Here is a 27357-nt window from a genome sequence, read left to right as displayed (position 1 = left end):
TTTGTTTGTTAACTTAAAAAAATTCATTCAGAAAATATTCATTACAAACCCATTAGAAGAGATATATTTAGAAAAACTATAAATGCTGATAAATTAATATAGGAAAGAGATTGCAGAAATTATTTGTTATGGAGATTGGGGAGTGGTAAGGAAGCCGCCGCTCTGGTTGTATTTTTCGATTGCGCCAGCGAGATCAAAATGTTTCTCGAAATGCTCCGCTAGCGTATTATCCAACACCATGCAAGCTAAAAATTGACGGAATTTTATCCGCCACTCTCGGTCAAGAACACCGGGACCTGCTGAGCGCATTTCAGACGCTGTTTTAGTCGCCTCGTTATTTTCTTTATCATAATGTATTTTTGGAGAACCTTTTGATGTGTCTCGTCCGTCTGAATCTCGCAAACTTATGCCTACTTCAAAGTTATCATTAATAATATCAATTGGATTTGTTGCGATGATCGTTTGTGTCTGCAAATGCGATGTAGAATCAAAAGAAGAGGGAGATCCATCTGAAAGAAAACTTTTTTGATCGAGTTTTGCAACGGAATCGTCTGTAAATTCATCTAAATCTTCGATCAAATTTTGAGCTAATAAAATATCGTTGTTATTTGAAAGACGCGATGCACCCACTGAATCCTCGCTGAAAGAGGTTTTTAATGAACTCTTTTCGTTTAGAATGGGCGAGCTTCCAAAATTTGAGTCTTTCGAAAGTTCATACTCCTTTGCAAGGTCTCCGATTTGTAACAGCATAGTGCCACACTGAGCTATGGCTTGATAAAGAACTTGTTCTCTAGAAGGATCTTCTCGAAATAATGAAAAAAAGCTCTTCCACAGTTCAATAAATTGTTCCTGTAAATAAACAGAAAATTTCAAACAGTATAAACAAGTAAACAAATTAATTATTAACTTATTATTTAACATTTAAATTATTATAAAATTGTTTCATATAAATTTTTTCATTTATCTAAATTTTTTAATCAGTGCACACTTGATTCATATCTGGCAGATCGCAATCATCCTCATTTTTGTCTTCGATCATAAATTCAACAAACTGTTTCACTTTAAGGCGTGCTTCTTGACCCGATGTTGTCATATCTAACAAATGTGAAGTATCAAAGTCAAACTTATTTTCCAGTGAATCGCTAGTAAAATTAATTGAAAACGAATCATCAATGCCTTCTTCAACGTAACAATCTACATCGTCGTTAAAGGTGCTTTTATTCTTCTTTATAATAACAAAAGAATTCGAATCTTCTGCTTCTGTTTTTAATTTTTCTTTTTCACTCCTCTCCTTGAAGTATTCAGTTTGAAAGTTTAACCGACTACGTTCACCCGAACCTTTTTGCAGAGAACCCGACGGCTGCTTATCTTCAAAGGATTGCCGAGTTGTCATGGAGTTTGCAGCGGTTACACCGGGTAAAAAATTTAACGATACTTCAACATTATATCCTTGAGATTCTCTTGGGAAATTTGGAGAACCTGGAAATTTTAAAGTAAGAATAACTAAAAAAGTAAAGTGAACACAGAACGCTATTTTAGGAACGAAAATCTTTTTTTATGAAAGTATACCACATGGACTTATCACAATGGTCTCTGTATCTTCAACTTTACCGCGCTGGCGTTCAAATAGGGGTTTTTTAATCACCAGAAGACTTCCATCTCCAAAGATGCTCAACTCGTCATCACTTTCTACCGCTTCTGCTAAGAATGTAAACAAAATAAATGTGAAAAAACAAAATAATGAAAGATGATAAATTGATTAAACGAACTGATGAGAACGGAAATAACTAACCCGCGCTTTCCACTACATCGTACGAGTTATTATCGGTTTTAGCAAGCTCTGCAACTTCTTCCAATGTGAGAGCGGGGGGCAAATGCATTTTGTAAAGTAAACGCATTTTTTTGTTCATATTCCCACGACAGATAACTTCAAAGACATTGGTGAACTCTTTGAAGTTAATCATTCCACTTCCGCTTGTGTTCACTACCTGTAAAATAATCTTACATCAGCTTTTTAAACGTAGACACAACAACAAAAACCCAAGCGGTCACAGACAAAAAAAAAACAAAAAGTTGAAATTTAGAAATTCACTAGAAAACATCTTCGCGCAAGCGTGTCACTCATTTCTCCACCACCCCAAGGACGGAGATTTCCAAACAATTCTTGAAATCGTTCGCAATCAATCCAAATTTCTTCATGTGGGTCTTTCCAACTGCTATATTCAGCAGATAGCACTCTATCTGTCTTTTTATTACCCCAGTAACGGCTCTTCATGTGTGAAGTCTATGTAATTAAGAAAAAAATCTCCAAATAACAATAAGCGGGGAATAAGTAGGACGGGTCGTGGTGCCACCTCCATTTTTTGAGAGAAGATAATATAAAGGAAAATAATAATCTCACAGGCGAAAAAAAAATGTATACCTTGAATATTGTAAAAAGACTTTCCAGTTCATTCGCTGGAAATGCACAGTCAGCCGCCAAGTGGCGCAGCACGTTGCGTTTTACACTATCTTCTAAATGCTAGTTTAAGTTTTTAAAAGTGTAAATTAAGCTTATTTGGGAAGAAAAAAAAAACAAACAAACAGGAACAGTAAGAACTTTTTCCTGAAATAAAAATATGCGTTATTGGAACTCTTACTTGCATAACACGCAGTCTTTGTTGGTTTCTTTGTTTGTCGATATTTTCGGAGGTTAAAAATCCAAACTTTTGATATGACTGTACAATCAAGTCGTTTATGTCCTAAAATTCAAAAATTTATCCTTTAGAAAAAACAAAGCAAACAAACAAACAAAAAAACGAAAGAAAACGAGAAAACGAAACACATTACCACCGGAGTTCCTGTATTTGGCATTGAATTAAGTCTACGGTTTGATCTCTCAAGCACTTGAGAGGTATCCCTGCTAGTTATTCGATTAAAATAACTTCCTAAAACAGTCATTGACTCTCCATCGTCAACACATTGCAATAAACGATCTTTATTCGCCTCCAGGATGGTAAACGCAAGCTGAAACAACACCTACAACAACGACAACAACGAATTATTTTATAAATTTCAATGACGACGGTCAAAGAGCAACTTTACTTGTTACTCTACGTTAAGGCTGTTGCTCTATTTGTTGAAAAAAAATCTAAAGAAAAATTCTTTAATTCTTACCTTAACGCCATCATAAAAGAAGCAATCAAGTATATTCACCGCGCATGACACCGGGACAACACTAAAGGTTTTCATAATTAACTTGAAACGTTTTAATAAAATTATAACGGCATATAAGTGGGTTAACACTAACAACTATAGTCATTTGAACAGCCAAGTTGAAGCATATGATAAAGAAAATACTCTCTTATTGTAAAACAAATTTAAATCTATGAAAAAGCAGAAATAAAACTAACTTTATAAAAATAGTGAGAAACCATGACAACGAAATCATACTCAGAACCCCAAGTTTCTTTAAATGAGCATGCAGCAAAGGAATGTATTCTGCGGTTAAAACTTCAAATACAGCTAAAATAAGTTTTTAAGAATATATATATATATATATATATATATATATATATATATATATATATATATATATATATATATATATATATATATATACATATATATATATATATACATATATATACATATATAAAATAAACAGCATAAAGAATTCTATTCACGTCTTTTGCTAGGGATATGTTTAAATTTCACCTTGATCGACAAGAGCTCCGACAACTTTTGTATTATAATAATCAGGTAACATGTTTTCACACACACACGTTAACAGCCAGAATGACTCTTCTTCGGTGCAATACAACAGCAACACCGACGCAACGATATTCATTGCTTGGCAGTAACCTAGTATAGCATAGTAGAGAGATTAATAAAATAGAGAATCTCATCACTTCCAGCTCTTCATTACTATAAAATATTTAGAAAAGGCGATCCATCTACGTATATCTGAATTTCACTAACAAGAAAAAGATAAATTTGTCTTTTTACAGCTGAGCTTTGCCCGTGCATATTATTCGCTGCGTGATACTACGGATTTATAGATCATTGCGTGAATTTTAAACAATTTAATGATAGGATGACAATTTCACTAAAAAATATTTTAAAAGATTTAGATACGGACTGAAAGTGAGTCGCAATTTGGTTATAATTTTATTAGAGCAAAAAAAAAAAAAAAACATCAAAGCAATTATCAGGTTTCACTGAAAGTGAAAAGAATGAAATACCAACTGAAAAATTAAGCATTAAACGTTTTTTTCGATCTCCAGTTATGAAACAATAAATTTTTTTTTTATCAATAAAAAGATATTAAAATTTTCGTAAAACAGTAAAAAACTTATTAATACATGGACCATATACCCCATGCTAGGCAAGAGCGTTGGTACACAAACTTATTAATGAGCTAAAGCAGCTTACATGCTTACGTCTAAAAAAAGATGCAATTAAAGTATTTCTAAATTAGTAACGTTAACAAACATTTGACATTAAACTTAAATGTTCATTAATAACTTATTGTAAGTGTTGTTGTTATTAGACAATAGCATTAATAATGGCGCTCTTGAATCCCTAAAACTGTATTAAAATAAGAGGTGAGGTCCGTGTACATTTCGCTAGAGCGATAAATAGAGATTGAGAGACTGATAAATAATAAAAAAGAACAACACCTAGGGATTAAATAGCAAGAAAAACACAACCTCCTTCAAAGCTATATAAGGTCATGATAGAAACTCACATTCGAATTATGAGGATCAAACTCCAGCAACGATAATCTGAATGCGAGTATCAACTCAAAATGAAAGAAGGATTTGGCTTTAGTGAAAACATTTATTAATAGAACAAAAAAGGCGCGAAAGTTCACTTATGTTTTAATGAGAAAAAAAATGTCGTTATTTTTTAACTTCTATGATATTTAATTGATATTTAAATGAGGTCCATTTTTGTATATGAAAATACAAATTACGCATGTAAATTTCAACTATTTAAAAGTATATATGCGGAGGAATTTACACATTCTCAATTAGATTTGCCAAAATATTCTTCATATGGTCTTTTAAGATACTCAATCTAATTAAAAACAAAATCCTAAATTAGTTAAGATAAAGCAAATTTTTATTAGTATAACAGGTCGGTACAAATAATTAAAATAGGTATCAGGTAGAGTTAACAAGATGGCACAAATTACATTTCGGATATAGTCAAAAGGTCGGCACAAATGATTGAAAGCGATTTTCGGTGTAATTAAACGCTCTCGATCAAAAAATTGCAGAAGAAACTTCAATGGAAGTTTAGATCGAAAATAAATTTGAAAACAAAAGAAATGCTGAAAATTCTCGCATCAAAAAATAATTTATATTGTTAAAAAAAAGTAGATAGAAAACGCAATTTTAACTTTTTTATTGTTTCGTTTTTTTTTTTTTACGGATCACTGTCACAGGAATCATCATCTGGTGATAAAGAAAAACAGTCATTTTCACTCCGATAATAAAACGAAGAGATGAGTACCTTTAAAATTGAGTTCTTTTCGCATCGGATTCTTTATGAAAATTATCCCAAAAAATGTTCATCCCCAAAAAAATGATCTGTTTTAAATAATCCCATGTTTGTGGCCGTTAAAACAGCTACGAACGTGGATTTAAAACATGCCATTGAACCAAAAAAAAATTTTGAAGCAAATGGTAATAATGCTTGAGAAACAAAACGAACCAATAGACGGAATTCTGACTTCCTGTGCTTGTGATAAATATCTACAAGAAACGCATAGCAGGGGTATTGCTACAGACTTATACCTACAGAATGACGAGAATTGAAATAGAGTATATGTTAGTATTTTAGAAGACTTTTATTTTTGCGTGATTTCTTAGAACAGTTCATTTTTAACTCTATAGAAAACAAGAAAAGTTCGAATGATTTTATTTCAATATATTAGTTTATATATAAAATATTTACAACTTTTTTTTTTATTAACAATCAGTATTTTCCAAAAATACTCAGCCGTACCAAAAACCATGTAGAGAGCGCCTTTGAGAGTTTATGTCAGCTTTCGTTATATGCTTTACTCTTCTGTTGCGTAAAACAACGTATAAAGTTTCAGCTTTGCTGCCTTCAGCGTTGACAGGGGCCGTCACTTTTGACAAAATAACATCACCGGTTTGTTTTAGTCGAGCAGCGAGATCTTCCTGCATTAAATCTCTGTTGTTTTTGTACTGAAGTTCGCGAAACGATGTGTTATTCGATGACTTTAAAACTGATTTGAGAATTGTTGTGTCAGTTTTCGGCAAATCAAGAAACCGTCTCTCTCTGAGAACTTTCGTTAACTTGTCTTGAGTTTTAATTTCAATGGTTTGCACGCTTCGTTTATTGTACGGCAACGAATTTAGCATTTTAATTAACAATAATCCAAACATATAAACACAGAAGTGTTTGGGCGTCATTTCTCTATTTAAGTTTCTTAAACAAATGTCTTATTACACAATCCTTCAAAAAGTCTTCTATCTTAGCGAGCAATGTAAAAAAAAGAAGCTCTAAAAATTACAAAATAATTCCAGCACAATCCTGAAAATGTCGTTTAATGAACACCACACGAAGAAAGCCTAAGCAATTTATGTAACAAACAACGATTGAATCTTTTTATCTGCATCCCACGAGTGACCTCGCCATCGATCAAAATACGTAATTAAATTAAAAATAAAAGCAACAACGTGTTATTAATAGAACCAATCAGTGTAGACGCGCTAAGAAAACGGAAATAAATTAGCTGCAGAATAAATTTTTCCAAGCTTACTCATTATTGTCGGATAAAAGCCATAGATCAAAGCTTGTGATTCACTTTAATTATGGAAATTAAGAATCTTTTGCAGAATGCGATAAGAATTCTTTGGCGAATTTTTTATCGTTAAGACAAAAAAAGATTCTTAATGAAAGCAATAGCCAGACTGACTAAACCGTAAAATATTTGAAGAAGCTCATTTGGAATGTTTAAACCTGATAAGAGAACAAATCTACGAAAATCATTTGAAAGATTTTTCTAAAGCAGAATTAAAATTCTATTTTTAAACAAAACAAAATGCGACCAAAACATCTTAATACATTTGTAGTTTAAGAAATTTATTTAATTAATTAATACATTTGTAGTTTAAGAAATGAGCTCGATTTTTTTTTTTTTTTGGTATTTAAAATGCAGCTTCTTTGTTTTAAACTGAATTGCACATGCCTACCACCACCAAGTTTTATTCAGAAGTTTAAATTCCTAAAACATAGTTTGAACAACAAAAAAAAAAAAAACATGCAACCGACAAAAAAAGTTCAACTTTCCACATTTTGAAATGTAAGAAACATAACTAAGTATAGAAACTTAGATTCGAAGATGCATAAAAAAAGGAATCATTATTGGGAAGCTGAGATTTCGGCGAGCGATTCTAACGAAAACCGGTTATAAAGAAAAAACCTATCGAAAGTTTGATCCATGATGATGATGTAACATTCCTAAAATTTTTTAATAATTTAGATGAATGGTATTAATTAAGTCTTTAATACATCCATAGTTACTATGAGCATCTATGGTTACAATGAGCGCAGTCAAAAGAAATAACATAGGACCACTGTAAAATTATTTAAAAAATGCTCGTAACTTCCGAGACATCATCATTACCGTTGACAGCGTCATTACCTGGTCATATTAAATTATTAGAGCAACAGAAATACCTCTACGATTAGCAACTGCAACAGAGACAGATTTTACCGCAATAGTAACAAACTTGATGTGATCAGGTAATATTTAATGAACCAGAAGAACCAACGTTGAAAACAGTAATTATAAATACAAAATCACTCAAACCTAAAGGTTGGAGAATTAATATTGCAGAAGGGACATCAAAAGTAAATTGAAACAAAATAATTATAATTGAAGAATCGTGATCAACGAAATACTCTATGATTTCGTTTGAAATAGTTTATCTGTTTCAAAGTTCGAAATTTAAAAAAATATATAAATTTGTTTATAAAAACTTATTTTTACGTCAAAACATTTGAAACGTTGGAAAAAAAAAAGTTTAATAGTCAATTCACGAATCTCGTGTCGTGAACTTTATTCCAACGTTAACAAATTTACATCTTCGATAAGATTCGAGTTTCTGTCATTTGAAAAGGCAACAGAGTAATCTTCAAAAGACGAAGGAGTGCCATTAATTCAGACGACATCTAACACACGTGTCAGACTTAATTGAATTTAACGCCTTGGAAAAATTTGCGTACGATCTGTTCCAAAGGCCATAAATTCGATCGCAATCCAACGCTATTTATAGAAGCAGATATTACAAATAAACATTCGATAAAAATCTTTGCTCTTTAAAATTAAGATGAGTTGAGTGGTTAGCAAACCTTCTCTGTTTAGAATCGGTCTAGAAATAAGGAAATGAGGCCCTAAAACAGATGCAAAAAACCAAGAGAAACAAATCCGCAGAAATTGAAGACCGATAAATTGCTGAAAACTATTTGATGGAATAGCTTGTGTCGTCATTAAGAAATAAGAAAAAGTGCCAAGTTTTTTTCATTAAACAAAATGCGCAAATCCTCTGGTGAAGATGGCGAGACACTACGATGCTAATTGTTATTAAAAGATGCCATGCATTTCATTTTCCGTGCCAAATTCAATGAATTAAAAAAAAATGACGTTAAACTTCATAAAACTTATTGATAGAACAAAAATCTTATTTTTCGTTACTTAGGTGAATTTTTTTTTTTTTTTAATTTTTTGTCTTACTTTGTTTACATACATACACCCGCAATCACCATGCACCTGTATACATACACCCGCAATCACCATGCACCTGTAGAGATGAGGAATTAAAAACTATAAACTTAATCTTATGTTTAGGTCAAAGTATATCATTATATTCTTTCAAATTTTTCCAATCGCGTAAATTTTGAATTTATTTCTTAGTTTAAAGTAAATTAGCAGTAAATCCTTTTGATCTTCGATAAAAATAAGTAAATGATAACAACAACAACAACAACAACAACAACAACAACAACAACAACAACAACAATAATGCTAGATTATTAGATAAAACACAAAAAGATATAAAAAACATGACACAAGGTAAGTTTGCAAGAGGAACATTTTTAGACAAATCTCTAAGAAAATCGGTATTCAGAAATATGGTTGATAATAACGCGAACTTATATCACCAGAATAATTCACCCTCCCCCCTCCCTAGAAAATTAATAAATAACTTGACCTGCCAGTAAAAACTATTCTTTTAAAAGAGCGAATGTCATATGAGAATATCGATTCTCAACATCCATCCCACTTTTCGATATCGATTATCGATTCTTGACTTAGATATAAGAATTTGAAAAATCAAGTATAAGAATTTGAAAAATCAAGACTAAATTTTCTAAGGAGTCAAAAAGTTTCATTCAAAGAAGGTTTCCAGGGTTTATTTAAGGTCTTACTTTGTTCTTACTTTTAATCATAGCGAGCAAGCAAATTACCTCTTTATCGAGCAAGCAAATTACCTCTTTATCGACCAAGCAATTTACCTCTTTAAAATACTTTTATGAATAAATAAATCGGAAAATGTTGCTCCGCACAAAAAAACAACAAAAAAAACTTAAGCTTAAGCTTAGCGCAAAAAAATAAAAGTAAAACTTCATTGAGAATTTACTAAAGAATCGAGTTATAAAGGTATAAAAATCTCTTCACTAAACCAGTAAAGCTACTAAAGATAATGCTGTAATATGCTTAAACAAAATACGAATACGAAAACAAGAAAAATAAAGTTTTTTACCTATACTAGGGTTGCGCCATGCATAAGCTGTAAGAACCCTTCTTAACGCATCAATACCCACTTCAGATTGAAAAGCAGGATGGCCAGGAAGAGATCTATAAATTATTTTAGCACATCCTCTCAAAATCCAAAAGATAGCGGATTTATTGTTATACTTGATAATAATAGAAATGCTTTGTATCAAAATTCAACCGATATTTTTCCAGTTAAACGAAAATAATGCTATGAAATGAAAAATTTAAATCAGTTTTTTTAACTTGATATTAATTTTTAGTATAACCATGAAAACTACTTTATGTAAATTATCAGAAACCTGTGTAAATCCCTTTCGATTTCTTCACTAGTCATAACCATTTTACCACGACTTTCATCAACCATTTTTCCATAGTAACCTGGATTTGTAGCTAACTAAAAGTGAAATGAAAATTATAGAGATGGGTTACAACGAAAGTATATAGATGCCATCCTAGTAGTTTAGTTTAATATCAAAGTATATGGCTGTTTTATCTCATTTAATCACTGTATAACAAAATTTAATAAACTTATAAAGATCATAAATTTATTGAATTATTAAACATACAAATATTTTTAACGTCTCTCAGCTTCTTCTAGGCTTCCTGGTCAAGGTATTTGAGAGAGAAGGGAGAGGGGAGGGGAGGAGTTTTAAGCACGGCAATGTGTAGGGTTTAAGCCTAAAAAGATTCTACATCTCTGCTCTCTCTAGCTGAACAAAATCAAGAACTTGAAAACTTAACAATATCTGAAAATTTAAATAACTAATTATAAAGTTTGTAATTTTTAAATCTAATTATTTTTTATAGGACTAATATTTTCATTTAGTTTAATTTTATGTTAAAAAAAAAAGTTATTTGTTTTTTTTTCTATTTTTTTTTTTTTACTTTAAATAACATTCTCAAGATACTGCATCTTTAGACAATTTCATGACAAACCACTTGTTCTTAAACTTAAGAAAAAACAGATTTCTTAAACACTTGTTGCAAATTTTAAAAAACTTAAAAGCAAATCTCCTTTTACTTCATTTACAGTTCCAGAAAACAACACCCAGATTTCACCACGTAAACTGTCAGGAACACCTTTCAATATAAGCTCATGTGTTTTCGGAGTGCGATACATACAAACACCTCTAAAAAAAAAGTTTTGCACTAAAGATCTCCAAGAAAGTTTACAACTCTATTATGTTATTGTCCTTTAAGAAGACATCTTTAAATACATTTTTAAATTCATAACGTACATAGATAGTACACAATTTAAACTTAGTTCAGCATGTTATAAATCAAAAAGTAACTCATATGATGGTTTAGTATTTGAAAGGTTTTTAAATAATTATCACAAATTTTCTTGAGGTTTTTTATAAGATTATTTCAAAACATAAAAACATTAAAAAAAGAATCAATTTTCAAAGTTGATAAAAATATAATGCATAATTTAAAGGGCATTTAGTAAGAGGGAAAACGTATAATTTCTATAACTTGTTTTATAAAATAAAAAAGAAGAGGAAAGATTTTTAGAATTTAAAATCTATAAAATGTATAAACATTAAACAAAAATTTCTGAAAATACACCTCCCATATTCATCAAAGTGCAGAGACCATAAATGTTCCTTAACAGATTCCTTTAATGGGTTGCCATCTTTGTTGACAAGACAAAACACTTTCTTAAGTGCTGGTTGAAATGGAGGGTTTAGCAAAGGCATTTCCAACATTGCCAAATTATTGTACCTTTCAAAAAAGAAAAACTACCATTTATACTTTCAAATTTTCTATGTATAAAAATGATAAATACTCATAATCACACTTAATACATTTTAAAAATTTAATCACACCGCAAAAAAGTCTTACTTGATAGGGGGAGTTTTTGAGAGGAAGTCTGAAATCTTTTCCATCAAGCAGTCACGATCTTTAAGTGAAGCAAACAAAAAAGTTGTCTAAAAAAACATGCTTTAGGTAATATCTGCATTGAGTCAGAGCTGAGTAGGAGATGAATCCTACTCAGCTCTGACTGAGTAGGAGAGGTAACTCACTCTGAAACTTGGAAAAAATGTATAACAAAAGTTGTAAAAGTAAAAATCTGTTTCTTGTAAACAACTTTTTACCTTCATTTTTGTTGTGATGAGAACTGCACTAGGTACAATACTTGTGGCACTCATCTTTTCAACAACAGAAATCTCACGCATTGGCAAAATTGTGGAACAGAGTTGTTTAATCTAATATAATCAATATTAACAAGAATAATGATAGCTCTAATATCATTTTTGAAATTTTATTTATATTTCAAAACAATCTTTATCAGAATAATGACAATATATGAATAATGATGATAATATAAGATAATTTTATAGTTTAAGTAATTGTTAATTTTTTATAAACATTTTTTATTGTGAGCTGAAAATTGTAAAAACTTAAGCAAATTTTGATTTTTTAAAAATGATAAGATTGAAAAAAGAGTGCAAAAAACATTGATGAATTATGTAAAAATAACACACTGACTCACCCTACTCTCATAGCAAATATAATTAGGTGAGATATATAATGTTCCCCACATATGAGCTTTACTAAAAGGACTCCATAATGTGCACTGAAGGCTAACATTAAGCTTTTCTTCTTTTGGCAAATGAAAAATTCGTCTGCAAAATTATTTTTGTGTCAAAAACAAAAAAATTTAGGTTAAACAAAAAAATTTAGGTTTAAAAAAAAAAAACAGAAATAAAAGCAGAACCAACCGATAATGTTCACTGGCTGCTCTTTCATCCAAGTCTCTTTTTAAAAAAGATGACACTTTTTTAGAAACGTTTTGTTTAGAGCTATAAGAATATTATAAAGAGTAACCGATATTATCTCAATACTTCAAAAAATATTTCAAACAATATGCAGCCATTTTTTTCTGGTAAATGACAAAAAAATCACCTTTCACACTTTTTGTCTTCAATAGAATGCTCTTCTGATAGAAGTCTATCATAAAAAAAAAAAAAGATTTAAGTCAAAATATTTGAATCAATTATTATCCATTAATATCAAAATTTGTTGCACTGTTGACTTTTAGTAGGTAGCTATTTAAAATATGAGTTTTTTAAAAACTCTGAATGGGAGAGTTATGGTTGACAGAGTGTATAAATGAAAATGAAATTTGCTGATCAGATCAGGTCCAAAAAATCTCCATGAGATTTGATAAGCTGGGAGTTGCATTTATAAAAACTTTGCAAAATTTTAAACAAACTTGAGTTTATTTGAGTAACTTTTTTTATTCAAGCCTTATAACATATTTAGTCAAACATATGCAGCTAAACATATTTAGCTGTTAGAACATATGTAGTTAAACATATTTAGTCAAACATGTAGTTAAAAACAAAATGCAAGCTAATCTCATTTAAATATAAACTCAACTTTGAATAATTTCTGGATTTCACATAACCTCGAGATTCACATATTTTTAATGAAATATATTCTACATATTTATAATAAACTGAATAAATTTGATCCTAAATCATTTAACTTAAATAACTTGTAAGTTAAATTTTTCCATGACTTTTCATTGTTCATAAAATATTCTAGAACAACAAATTTTTGCTTATTCTTTGAAACTTTAAAACATTTTTGTGCAGAATTTTTACCCAAACAAAAATACTGTTATCTTAAAATACCAGTGTTTAAGCCATGAATTTGAGCTGTTTAGAATGGCTTTAGTATGTAAGAAGATGAAAGTATTGTGAAAAATACATTTTGATTTATATATCAGTTATAAAACATTTTTTCAGTTAAGAATAATAGTTTGACTTAAAAAACAGGTATGTACAATGTATGTAATAAAATCTATTTTTTTAATTGTATAAAATAATGCAAGGAGAAAAAACAATGCTGCAAAATCAGATGATAAGCACAGAAACATATTTTTATACTAAATTACATAAAGATTCAGATCAAGGGGTTTCGAGACCCTAAGCACATTGTTTCAATGGGCTCCCAACATACAATCAAAAGATAATTTCAATATAGAAACTGTAAAATTGTATATAACATGAGTAGGAATAAAATCACAAAAGTGGGACCTTTTGTACAAATAACTGAGAGGTTATTGAGAAACTGATTAGACATCAAGGTTTTAACAGTAATTTTCACTTGCCTTAATGTCAAGATTGAAAACCCACCAAAATTACTAAAGCTTCCCACTTATACTCCAAATTATCTAATGTTGACTAATTGAAAGCATAACCAAAGTTATTTAAAAAAAAAAAGAAAATTTTAAAGTCCTGCTCATAATCATCTGAGCATATGAATGCATCATAATCATGCTGCAACTAATGCTTAACTGAATGCAGGATATACAAAATTGCTTTTGTCTTAAGGTTGATATATCATTTTGAAGATCCTAATTTTTTCATGCATGATTGTATTCATTAAAGAGATTTTCTTGTAAGGAAATAAGCTGGGGAACTTAACACACAACTTGTATTATTTAAATCCACATAAGGACTTTGGAAGGCTTTTTTAATTCATCAAATCATTTTCATAAGCTTCATAGTTCAATCAGAATTCTAATTGCTGTTTTTCAGAAGACTTTCTGAAATTAATCAAAATCCTGTGCAATTTCATGCTTAAATGCTTCAGTACTTACTGCATGGAAAGACCAATCAGTAATAGAGAAACTCTTAACCATATCAAAATTTTGACCTGTACTTTTCATAATTTTCTATCAATGTGTTAATGCGTTAAAAAAAGTGTACAGGCATTGAAGAAAATAAAATACAAGTATGCATTCTATTTGGTGATTTTTTATTCCCTTAATTTTTTTATTCCTTGTAACAAGAGTGTAGGGAATATACACAATTAGCATACAATAAGCACTATATGCTCATTACACTCATTACACTATATGCTCATTACACTCATTACACTATATGCTCATTACACTCATTAGAAAATGTAATTAAAAAAAAAAAAAAAGACACAAAACATTAAAAAGTGATTTTTACTAAATCAATTTTTCATTTAAGAAAAACAAGTTTCAACTGTAATTTGCAACAATTTAGTAAAACTAATGTAAGAGATGCATAATGTTCAAAAAGCTATTCATGTTGTGTCGTAAAATACTTTTCTGGATTTAGAGGATCCATCATCTTTCATTCCCATTAAAGAGTTTAGAGAACAATATGAACCCTCAAAAACAGCTTTTAACACTTAAATCAAGTTTCAATAGTAGATGTTTTGTTAATTTTGACGAATCTCAAAATGAAACCTCTAGAAAAAATTGTGGCAGTTCTTTAAGATATTTTGTATTAAAAAACAAAAAAAGTTCAGTTGAAAATGAAGATTCAAATTCAATTATAATGGAATTAGAAGTAGTAGGTATGTTGAGATTGGAAAGTACAGATAGATGGTTACATGAAAAGTGATATTGAAGATGAAATGTGAAACTCAAAAAACTAGTGGTGCGGTGAGACAATAAATTATGGGAAATGAAGTAGAAAAAATAAAATTAATTGATTGTATAAGAAAGAAAAATTGAAAATCTAGTCTGTGGTGAATCTGCAGAAGATTTGTATACAATTACAAAATAAGATATATAATAAGTATTACCTCTTTATCCCAATGTTTGCTAACTGTTCCATTAACTCAAAGGTATCTGATGCATGCAGCAACATGGAAAAATAATGCTAAGAAAACAATTAAAAAATATAAAAACTTATTGTTTGCAAGAATTCTTTCACTTTACAAACTATCTTTATAATCAATCTTATAACTCAAGATTAACTATAATTTTCGTCTTTATTTTTTCTTTTTTAAATAAAAAGTAAACTAATTCTTTTTTCAATTACTTATTCTTTTTATTATTGTTAAGTTCTGAATATTTTTTGTTTACAAATATATAATGTATAACTATTGTTTTATCAAGACTTTCACAATGCCCCAAGTTCATTTGACATAATTATGTTATATCAACTGTCAATTTGATGGTCCACAATCATTTAAGGGTGTTAACTTTTATTTTTAATCTAAAAAGATGTTTTAACTAAATAATTTCATTTTTGTTGAAACACAATATAATAATTTATTTTCCAACCAGGTGAAAAAAAAGTTTTTTTAAACACCATATGCACCCTCTTAGGTGAACACTACACCCTTTATCCAAAAAATCATTTTTAATTAGAGTGAACTAAATTTTTAAGAAACTTACAGTGTTACTTCGGGTCGTAATTTTAATTCCATCTGGAAGTACCACACCACTTGTTCTGTCTAAGCCCTGCGTTAAATGTAAAGCCAAACTTTATTTTGCTTTCAGATATTTATTTAAGATAACAGCTTTATAAATTTTAATTTATGCATTTAAGTTAACAAACTATATTTTAAAACAAAAAAGGATTTCATAACTAATTTCTCACAACTATATCAATCCAAGGAATGACAACACGAGCCTCTTTTCCAAGTAGAAATGAATAAAAGCAAAGATGGTTGACAGATAGGTACATCCATCCTTGTCTAGGAACTTTGCCTTTCCAATAACTACAGGAATAATCTAAAATAAAAATTAATTTTCAACTCTAACAATTAAATTGTATAAAACTGTGAAAAAGAAAAATATTAAACACAGCAAATTTTGCAACTTTTTAAAGTTAAAACATTTCGATTCCTGTAATTAAACCAGTGTTTCAAATATTTTTGAGATTTAACTTTTATTTTAGAGATTTAGCTCAAATCCTGCATTTAAAAATGCTTAGCATTTTATTACATCATTAAAAGTCATACCAAAGTTTTAGTCATCAAATAGATCAATACCTGGATTATTATGACGCTTAGCTTTTGATTACAGTCTAAAGTTATGTTTGCTTGGGATGGCTGCTGCATCCAAAAATTACTTAAACATATGTAGGTTACTAATCCCTTACTACTATTTTTTAAGTTTTAATCTAGATCTACATCACCATCTGTTAAAGAAACCAAATCAGAAATAAAGTTAAACAAAAAATCATTTGAAACCCTATGTGGAACGCAAGATTATACAAAACAGGAATAATTAACTGCTCTTCTGCAAACTTAACTTGTTGAACTTTTTTTGAGTAAAAACCTATTATTGCTAGAAAAACTTTCTTCAACTTTCAAATGTCAGCATGAAGCTGAAAAAGTAAAAACTTCAACAACAAAAAGATTGTTCACCACCAAAACCAACCAGCTGTTCAATCTTTTTATGAAACTTAGAAGTGTTGGCTGAAGATTGTCCTTAAAAATGAGCCTTACTGATAACTCATTGTATTGCATTCAAAGTTCAACACTAATTGTGTTGCTGACTACAATGCTAAGCATTTGTAAACTTTATTGTTATTACAGAAGTATATGCTTAAAATGAAAACCAAAATAAAATTTAAAAATGTAAAAATTTTTAAAATATTTTTGTTAAAAAGAAGTAAGAATTTTCTTACCATAGTATATAAACCTTATGGAGAATATACTCAATGGAATACCTAATTTTTCTGTTAGTTTTCTTAATTATAGTTTAAAATAAAAACTTTGGCTTTGGCAAAATAAAAAATTTTAAAAACAACTCACATGACCTATATAATAGTCCCCAGAAAGGAAATATTTAGTCCACTCAGAAGATGTTAGCTGTAAATATTTACAGGATATTTGCAAGACGAAAAAGATTACTCATTTTTTAAAAACTGTAAATAACAAATCCAAAGGTAAGTTTTTTACTTACAGAATAAATAACAAATCTTAGTAAAGCATTAGTAATCTAACATTGTGCAACTATTTGTGCATAATGTAAGGTTACTTATGGTTTTGCAGCCCAAGTGACATGATTTCAGAGTTCCATTAAAATAATTTTGATTAAAATTAGGAACACACTCTTAGAGTAAATATTATTTTTTTAAAAAAATTAAAACTTAATAAAATATTTGTTCAATAAAAATACTAAACAATCAAATACCTTTTGCACAGCATTAAAATTGAACATTCAAAATATTAAAATAGTGGTTATAATGCAGCAGTTATAAATATGTTAATATCTAATTATTATAGTTAACTTGTATTAACAAATTATTAATCAACAAGTAACTGCAAGAAGGACTATATAAATGATGCATATAAACAAATAAATACTTTTTAACTGCATAATTTGAGGGTTATGCACAAAATAAAAAAGGGTTTTAACCTGTCCCAATCCCATCATCAGTTGTCACAACCTAGTCCCTAATCCCAAAACCTAATCATCAGTTGTCACAACCTAGTCCCTAATCCCAAAACCTAATCATCAGTTGTCACAACCCAATAAAATAAACATTTTCACTTTTTTAATTAACAGCAAATACATTAAAAAGCTTAAAACTAAATTCAAATTTAATCTTTAGGCTGTTTACTCTCATCATGGGTGTGTATACATTACGTAAAACCTTCATAACACAGCAGAACATTCTCATTGACCACCCCCTTAGAATTATCTCATAAGTTGCAAACACCTCTTTTAGAAAGATTTTTACATATTTCCCAAATGCTCCATATGACAACCAGTCCATCAGTGTATTTCGAAACCTTTTAGGCTTCTTTGTTAAATTTAAGTTGAAACACAGCTAAAATAACTTAAAGAATCAAAGTTCTATTAAAAAAATTTTGTTTTGGTTTTCTTCTTGTTTTTGTTTATATTTTTATCAATTTTAGCAAAAAAGTTTTTCTTATTATTACTCAACAGTCCCGTTAATTAAAATTTTTTAAGTCAAACTTTATGTGTAATTTTAAAAACTTCACTTATGATAATGGTGCTGGCACAAAATATCAGATGATGTATATAGAATCAGAATACTCAAATTCATAACAGTCAACTATAACTTTTCCAGGGAAAAATATGTTGACAATGTGCTACAGTGTTAATGCTACGCAGTGTTAATTTCATTTACCATAAGTTTTAAATTAATCTAAGGAAACAGTGCATGGTAGAAAAAATTGGATACTTTCTGAATTTGGATTCAGAAAGGTTCAAATGACCAGGGTAGCTTTAGATTTAACCAAAAGGGCAATGGTTTTTATGCCACAGTGCCACAAACATGGTAAATATGTAATTTTTTTAAATTTTGAAGGCTTTTTCTAAAAAACTGATAAGTGATTGAGCATACATACATACATACATACATACATACATACATACATACATACATACATACATACATACATACATACATACATACATACATACATACATACATACATACATGCATGCATACATTAAATATTATGATTTATTATTGTAATATATTTTTTACTTTTAGATTTAATTTCAGTATCCTTAAAGTAAAAAAAAAATCTTTCAAAATAAAAAGGAGGGACAAAAGGTTCAATTTTGCTGACTGTGTTATAAGCTCTAAAAGCAGTACTGATCTTTTTCAAAAATTAATACAGAGTATTTTAAAGTACACCATGGACATAGGTGAGATGCTAACCCAATTTCAGAACATATATTTAAGACATTAAGTCTAATACTACTAACAAAAAGGGATGGTTTTCATGTGATTCTGGAGCATCTTCAATAAGAACAATCGTTATCAGTTTGTTACTTCCTCCATCTTTGTATTGGTCTGGTGAACCTCTCCCACTATAACAGCAAACACATTTTGATTTTAAAAGCAGAACATGCTACTGTATTAAATAATTGAACAGTTGGAACCTGTTTTTTGTCAGTGTATATATTCAAAATTAGTTCATGAAAATCTTTTTTTTTTCCCTCAGTATCTCTTTAGTGTTGCATTTGAAAATTTGTTTAGTTTTTCACCATCACATATTGTTTCTGCTATTAAAATCACCTATATCACTTGAAAGCAATATAGAAGATTTCAATAAAAAGACAAAACATATTTTGCAATAATTTTACGGAGTAAAATATGTTAGCATATAAATCTTTTGAGATCTGTAAAAATCCTGTGCTTTTCTTTTTACCCTCAAAGTTTTCTTCTTGTACATGAAAGAAGTCACCACTATTTTCGATGGCTAACTTTTCTTTGATATTAGCAACAAGTTATTTAGTATTAAATATAAGAAAAAAGTTTTAGGTCAAGAATGCTTTATTTAAAGTTAGACCCTGGAAAGGTACCTTTCTAGGGTCTAACTTTAAATAAAGCATTTTTCCATATTTTTTACTGAATCCTAAAGTATTCTTTGAGAAATAAATTGAGCTGCTTTGACTTTTAAACAGTTAAAAAATCTTTAAAATAGCTTATAATAGCTTGTTGATCGGTTTTTTTAAACATTCTTTTTTAGTGTTTTAGAAAAAAGAAATGAGTTGATGTGAAAGGGTTAATGGTTTAATTTCTCTTTAAAGACCTCTACATACTTCAAAGCTGCTTTAAATTAAGTGAGTTTAACCCTTTTCTTCTCATTTACCTCTCTTTTTTGTGATGCGATTTTAAAATTTTAATACTTTTAATCAAGGATTTAGGATAATATCAATCCTTTTTGGTAGAATTTTTTTCCCTTAGCTATTTCAGATAGCTGTGATAAATTATCACACATAAGTATTTGTCCAGAAACCTAATAGTTCAAACACCTTAAAACTAAAAATTTTAGCTCCTTGCAAACAGATATGATCTTATGTAGTATTAAAAACAATCCAAGTTGGTATTACTTTAGAATTAATTTACTTATAATAACTTAAAATTAGCAAAAAAAATGCATATAATTAGCTGATGAGCTGAAATTTGGTACCTGCATACTAAACTATGCAGATAGGAAACTTCAGCTCAAAAGGGGGATGAACTTAGGGGCCATACAATTTCCAAATTTCTAAAAGATTGAGAATTACTAAGAGAAAATCAGTAAGGTTTCTTAACTTACTGGTGCAAATTGAATCAGATTTCAATGCAGAACTTTTATGGTACTTTTTGACATAAATCAATTCATAAATCAAATTTGTAAATCAAATTTACATAAAAGTAAACACATTAAAAAAAAAAAAAAAAATTTTGTTTTTTTAATTGCTTCTTAACTGCTTTTGATTTTTTTTTTTTTTTTAAAAAAGAAAAACCCTTTTAAAATTGTCAATAAAATACATTAGAGCAGAGAATAGTATTAAAAAAGCACTTATCTCATAAATATAATAAATTTCTTACAATTAACAAGCTTTTCTTCATTGGGCATGCCAAACAAACGCCTAAACCTGGCCACAGCTGACTGAAATTTTTCTGACTCAGTATCACCTAAGAATATAACATTCTATTTTATTTCACAACTTAGTTAGACTTCAATTTTAGATTTAAATTGCTCCAATTAGTTTCTCAAAATGTTCATTTAAATTTTATAATTTGATAACAAATCTGACTTTAAAGAAGATGCTGCTTAAATATTTTACAATATTAATTTAGCATGTTGTATTTCTAAATGTGTGTGTTTGTTGATTCATTTTATTTTATTTTGTGATGAATACATTTCTTTGTGCATGTTTATGCATGTGCTTAGTTTTTTTTACCTTCAAACAGATAATTGAGAAAAAAAAGTATCCCGTAAATAATAGCTTAAAATTAATAAGTTCTCTTGTTAGCATCTTATATAGTATATTATAAGAATATTGAAGTTAAATATTTCTTATATATATATATATATATATATATATATATATATATATATATATATATATATATATATATATATATATATATATATATATATATATATATATATATATATATATTAGGGGTATTCAAAAAAAGTAAATTTTCAAATCCAAAAAACCATACCCCCTAAATTCATTCTTTCTGGCAAAGTGAAGTTGGTTGCCCCCTCCAGCATGTCTAGGGAATAGTCAGAGAGGCCCTGTGTGTGTATATATATATATACACACAGGGCTTATTTATTTGGTTATATATATATATATATATATATATATATATATATATATATATATATATATATATATATATATATATATATATATATATATATATAAACCTAACCTAACCACAAAAATACTAGTTTTCATGATTTTCAATACCACCAAACATAGATTTGTTAGCGGTAGAAAACAATTCATATATTTTTAAACAAAAATAAAGGCCTATATACATATAGTAGGAAAAAAAATTTGAAAAAAAAAATAGCCCCTCCCTCAAGAAGCCAGAAAATGACCACTTTTCGGTCATTTTTCCCCTAAATTAATAGCTTGAGGGGGGGGGGGGGGGGTTCAAAAGTGATCCGATAGCGCTCAAACTTTTTGAGGCTCATTTTTTATACATTTGCCCCAAATTTAGGGGGTATGGTATTTTAGATTTAAAAATTTACTTTTTTTGAATACCCCTAATATACAGTATTGGCCATTAATAACAATCCACCATGATTTTTTTGATATCATTTGACTTTGATTGATAATAAATCAATGATTGTTTGACTCATTTCAAATAAAAAAAGTGTAAATTGAATATCATATTTTCTTTAAAATAAATATAGATATTCATAAAAGTATCAATCGATGCGCTAATTATCTGGTTTTTTTTAACACTTACCTCATAGTCTAAAAAAATTATAATGGCCAAAATTAACGATCCACTCTATTATTTCAAAATTCTTTCAAAATTGCGTTTGTCTTTGAGTAAAACTTTGAACTTATTTGCGAACTTAATAATTACTGTTAGAGAATTTTTTTAAAATTGTTATAAATATTTGAAAAGTTTGTGTAAAATGAAATATAAAAATTAGTATTTAATTAACTACAACATTTCAGCAATAAAAAAATCAAAATGACTGGAAAAACTATTGATAATATGAAAAAATGTAAAATCATAGCTATGAATGAACAAAACATCTCAATGAGAAAAATTGCAAAACATTTAAACACAACACATGCAACTGTTAGCAGAATTATCAACCGATATCATGAATACAATACAATTGAAAATCTTCCGCGTCCTGGAAGACCCAGCATTTCAAATGAAAGAAATGAACCTTCACTTATTCGCATAGTGAAAAAAATTAGAAAGTTATCACCTACTGATCTCAGTCGAAAATGGCTGGAAGCTTCTGGTGTTGTTGCTAGTGCTCGAACAATTAGAAGAGTACTACAAAATCATAATTACATGTGGCGAGCTGCTTGCAAAAAACCACGTCTATTAAAAAAACATCAGAAAGCAAGGAAAAACTGGTGCTTAGCTCATAAAATTTGGTCTAAGAGCATGTGGCACAACGTTCTTTTTTAGCGATGAAATGAACATTGAGGTTGATTCAAGAAAAAACTGAGTAATGCTGAGAAGAATGCCACATGAAAAAATGCGCCCAGATTGTTCTATGTATAGAACAAAACAAGGTAGTGGCAGTATAGGCATCTGGGCCTGCATGAATTATGAAGGTGTCGGTTGCCTCAAACTACTTGATGGAAGGCTTGATTCTCAAAGATATTTAGACATATTAGATAATTATTTGATGCCTTCTGTTGACATTTTTTGAAAAGACACGGGAATTATCTTCCAACAAGATAATGCTCCGTGTCATACTGCTAAGATTTGCAAGCAATGGTTTGAAGAAAATAACATTAAAGTCATGTCTTGGCCTGCTAATAGTTCAGATCTCAATTGCATAGAGAATTTGTGGTCTTGGTTAAACCACAATCTTGGTAAAATTGAAATAAAAGATCTGGACCAGCTGAAAGAAGAAGTAACAAAATTACTAAAAAATGTTCCAAAAGATATTACTCAGAATTTAGTGAATTCCATGCCGAAACGGCTCAATGAATGCTTAAAAGCTAAAGGATTGTCAACAAAATATTAATTTTTTATTTTTTTATTTTTTGTGTTTTTTAATTTATTTTTGTTTTATGATTAGTTAATTTTGTTGATGTGGTTTGTTTATTTTGGCCACTTTTTTTTTTTGATACATATGAACACTTGTTTTCATTTCAATATTTCAGTTTTTAATTCTTTTATTTATTATTACTTTATAATAAATTTATATGGTAATTATTTGATTTATTTGAATAAAAAAAAGTTAAAGAAAAAACCTCTTTTAATTTTTAAAATATGTAATTTCAAACTTATATCCATACTACAATAACATGATGGATTGTTATTAATGGCCAATACTGTATATACATATATATATATATATATATATATATATATATATATATATATATATATATATATATATATATATATATATATATATATATATATATTCACTTACTTTCTTTTTATGAAATTTTCATACCTTCTGTCTTTTATAGTTTAGAAATTTTCATACCTTACTTTTTTTCATTCCTGGGTTTGCATCCCTATTACTTGGAACATTGGATAATGTCTTTGATAATAAGTTTTATTTTGGGTTGAGTCATAAAAAGAAAGTAAGGTATGAAAATTTCTGAACTAAAAAAGACAGAATGAGTAACAGACATTTAAATTTTGAAACAAGTTTTAAGTTCAAAAGTATAATGACAAAATTTTACCAACATAAGCAGCATTGTGCAATAAATGTGTTGCCACCAAACTTTCAACCTTGGCTTTAACAAACTCTTTTGCATCTTCTGAATGGTCAAAGGTTTCTTGAAACAAAATTTTCTAGATTAGATTTTTTTGAAACTGTAAACAAATGTTTAACAATAATTAAAAAGCAAATTAGTTATTGGATGTTTATATATATAAAAAGCTAGTAGTTATTTGTTATTAGATGTTTAAATGTAAAGAAACTTACAAAGATAAATTTAATGTGAATATTTAATTTTTTCACAATTTCAGGTTCTTTAACTTTTTTTTCTAACTCTTATTAACAAAATTTTTTTTTAACTAATAATACAACATTTCTAGTACTGGTAAATAAATTGGTGTTATAACAAATTAGTTATTTTCTTGCACACACATAAGTCACAAATTAAATACACCACACATATATACCATCACCAATACCTAACGTATTAAGCAAATATTTTTGAAGCCAACCCCAATGTTCTTCAGCTTCCTTGCGAGATGATGAAGTTGCTATTACTAGAATTGAAGATAGTCTTGAAGTAACTTTTAACAGCACAATAATATCAGTAATAATCCTAAGACTGTTAGTAATTTTAATAACTATTACAGTAACTTTACTATTAATAACAATTAAATTAACAATAATAATAAAAAATAATGACCAAATAATAAAAAAATAATAAAAATGATAACAATAATGATAAAAATTGATAGTAATAGCAAAATATATCAGCACTCATCACAATTTTTATCAATATATGGCACATAACATGATAAAATAAAACTAATGAAAAACTTTTTGCAAAAGAAAAAATTTCAAAACTCATTTTCTTAGTTAACATTAATACATTTATAGATGTTGAGTCTATAATATACATTAATAGATATTGAATCTACAATATGCATTTCTAGATATCAAAGAATTATTTTACTAAAAAACTATTGTAACCTCTTTTAAAAAACTAATTTGCTTTTCTTAACCCCAATACTTACAATAGCAAATATCAGAGTCAGAACTTTGAAGGAGAAGTCGAAAAGGAGGTGGCTAAATGAAAAATTAGGATTAAAGAAAGAACTGAAAAAATTAGAACAGGCTTTTCCAAAAAAATAGTCCTAACATTAACCCAAAATAAACCTTATTATCAAAGACATTATCCAATGTTCCAAGTAATAGGGATGCAAACCCACCACCTCCACCATATCCACGCCGTTTTTGTAAAGAAAAATAAGGGTTTGCTCTTTCTGTTTCCCTAAAAAGAAAAAAAAATCTGTTTTGAAATCAAAAAATTGCAACTTTAACCATAAAAAGAAATTTTGAGAAAAAAGTTATTTTTTGTTAAAATTTTGATTATAATTAAATATAATTTTTTTTATGTACACATCCTAAAAATTAAAAACTGAGTTAGCAGTTGACAGGATTTCCTAAAACCTAGTTCTACATGTAGTGGAATAAATTTTGTGAAGAGCGATTACATATTCCATGTTGAGAATTACACAAACTTTGCATTTATTGATAAAACATAAGCAGATATTTTTTTCAGGTTTTTTTTGACTACTGAAAGATTAGCTACTTTGAGATTCGGTACCTTTAGAGAATAAGGTTCTTACAAAAAAAATTTTAAACAAACTTCAGAACATTTATGATCTTTAAAGATTATTTATGAATATTTAAGTCACTTACCAAAATGCATTTGCCAGCAATACTTCCTGCGGCTTTACCCACATGAGACTTAAATGTCTAAGAATATTATTTATTCTTTATACTAATGTTGTACAATATTAATTTAGCATGTTGTATTTCTAAATGTGTGTGTTTGTTTATTTATTTTATTTTATTTTGTGATGAGTATGTTTCTTTGTGCATGTTTATGCATGTGCTTAGTTTTTTTTACCTTCAAACAGATAATTGAGAAAAAAAAGTATCCCATAAATAATAGCTTAAAATTAATGATAAGTTTTCTTGTTAGCATCTTATATAGTATATTATAAGAATATTGAAGTTAAATATTTCTTTTTTCTATATATATATATATATATATATATATATATATATATATATATATATATATATATATATATATATATATATATATATATATATATATATATATATATATATATATATTCACTATCAACAGAAAGTTTGAGGCAGGTACTGAATTTTTAGAAATAAACAAATAAACTTTTTCAGAACTAATTTTTATTCTAATTGCTATATTTACAAGAACTAAATATTATTAAACATTTTTTTATCATATTAAATCATGCAAAGAAAATGAAGAAAATATAAATGTATGTATATACATTTATACTTATATATAAATGTATATACATATATATATACATATATGTGTGTATATATGTATGTATGTATGTATGTATGTATGTATGTATGTATGTATGTATGTATGTATGTATGTATGTATGTATGTATGTATGTATGTATGTATGTATGTATGTATGTATGTATGTATGTATGTATGTATGTATGTATGTAATGTATGTATGAATGTATGTATGTATGTATGCTTTATCTATTTACAGTTATATACATAATACATATATATATGTATATATATATATATATATATAATATACATTATATACACACACACACACACACACACACACACACACACACACACACACACACACACACACATAATAAACTAAGATACGAAGTATGAAAATACAATTACATAATAATAAATATCTGATCATGTAGCAAATAAAAAAGAGAAACCTAAATCAAAGCACACTCGGCGAATTAAACCGTAGAAGAAAATATTTTGCCGTTAAGTAAATAAATACACGCATTCTTCAGACAAATTGCGTTTATCATTTAATGATTAAAATTATGATTAATTCAAATATCAGGCAGGTAAAATTATGTTTTTTCAAAAAAAAAAGTCGCTGAATTGAATTCCCATTCCGTTTTCTCATTGTTAACATTTTTATCGAAATCAATTTGTATTCGTTTAATGTACGAGTGATTTAAAAAGACATTTAGAGGGAGTTTCCCAGAGTCTTGCGAACAACTTCAAAAAAAATCCATCTTTAACAAATCTTTTAGCCTTGAACATATATTTAAGTGGTTTAATTTGATGAAACGCCTAAAATTTAGGATCCTCT

General features: G+C 28.3%; 1 protein-coding gene across 5 annotated transcripts; it reads right to left on the bottom strand.

The window, feature by feature from the left end:
* LOC145186425 (TBC1 domain family member 9B-like) lies at positions 1-26050 on the bottom strand. Of its 5 annotated transcripts, none has more exons than XM_090095261.1 (30): positions 25907-26050; positions 25361-25475; positions 25219-25270; positions 24664-24741; positions 24207-24302; positions 21514-21567; positions 20890-20976; positions 16180-16313; positions 15975-16040; positions 15377-15453; positions 12710-12754; positions 12526-12606; positions 12297-12429; positions 11899-12009; positions 11645-11730; positions 11369-11524; positions 10821-10929; positions 10099-10193; positions 9786-9880; positions 3697-3843; positions 3393-3504; positions 3157-3217; positions 2830-3018; positions 2640-2741; positions 2423-2521; positions 2093-2284; positions 1793-1988; positions 1570-1701; positions 989-1479; positions 1-849 (listed from the first exon to the last, which is right to left on the bottom strand). In XM_090095261.1, the coding sequence occupies exons 1-30, from the start codon at positions 25948-25950 to the stop codon at positions 127-129; spliced, it is 4158 nt and encodes a 1385-aa protein (XP_089951387.1). In that variant the 5' UTR covers positions 25951-26050; the 3' UTR covers positions 1-126. The 5 variants fall into 5 exon arrangements, with proteins under 5 accessions (XP_089951387.1, XP_089951388.1, XP_089951389.1 ...); XM_090095262.1 differs by having other exon boundaries at positions 1570-1698; XM_090095263.1 differs by lacking the exon at positions 21514-21567.
* Between the last annotated feature and the right edge of the window lie 1307 nt (positions 26051-27357).

The sequence above is a fragment of the Hydra viridissima genome, unplaced genomic scaffold (genome assembly GCF_058129835.1).
Source record: "Hydra viridissima isolate aposymbiotic clone 2 unplaced genomic scaffold, HvirCarnegie_v1 scaffold_8, whole genome shotgun sequence".
NCBI lineage: Eukaryota > Metazoa > Cnidaria > Hydrozoa > Anthoathecata > Hydridae > Hydra > Hydra viridissima.
Note: the sequence above shows the minus strand (reverse complement) of the source record. Positions and strands in the feature narration are given on the sequence as shown.

Bases quoted from the DNA above. Each gene is read 5' to 3' on its own strand.
- LOC145186425 (XM_090095261.1), bottom strand. From the start codon at position 25,950: ATGTGGGTAAAGCCGCAGGAAGTATTGCTGGCAAATGCATTTTG. The intron at 16,041-16,179 runs GTGAGAAATTAG...CATTTAACGCAG, and splicing joins TTCCTTGGATTGATATAGTT to GGCTTAGACAGAACAAGTGG. The intron at 850-988 runs GTGTGCACTGAT...GTTTATTTACAG, and splicing joins ATCTGCCAGATATGAATCAA to GAACAATTTATTGAACTGTG.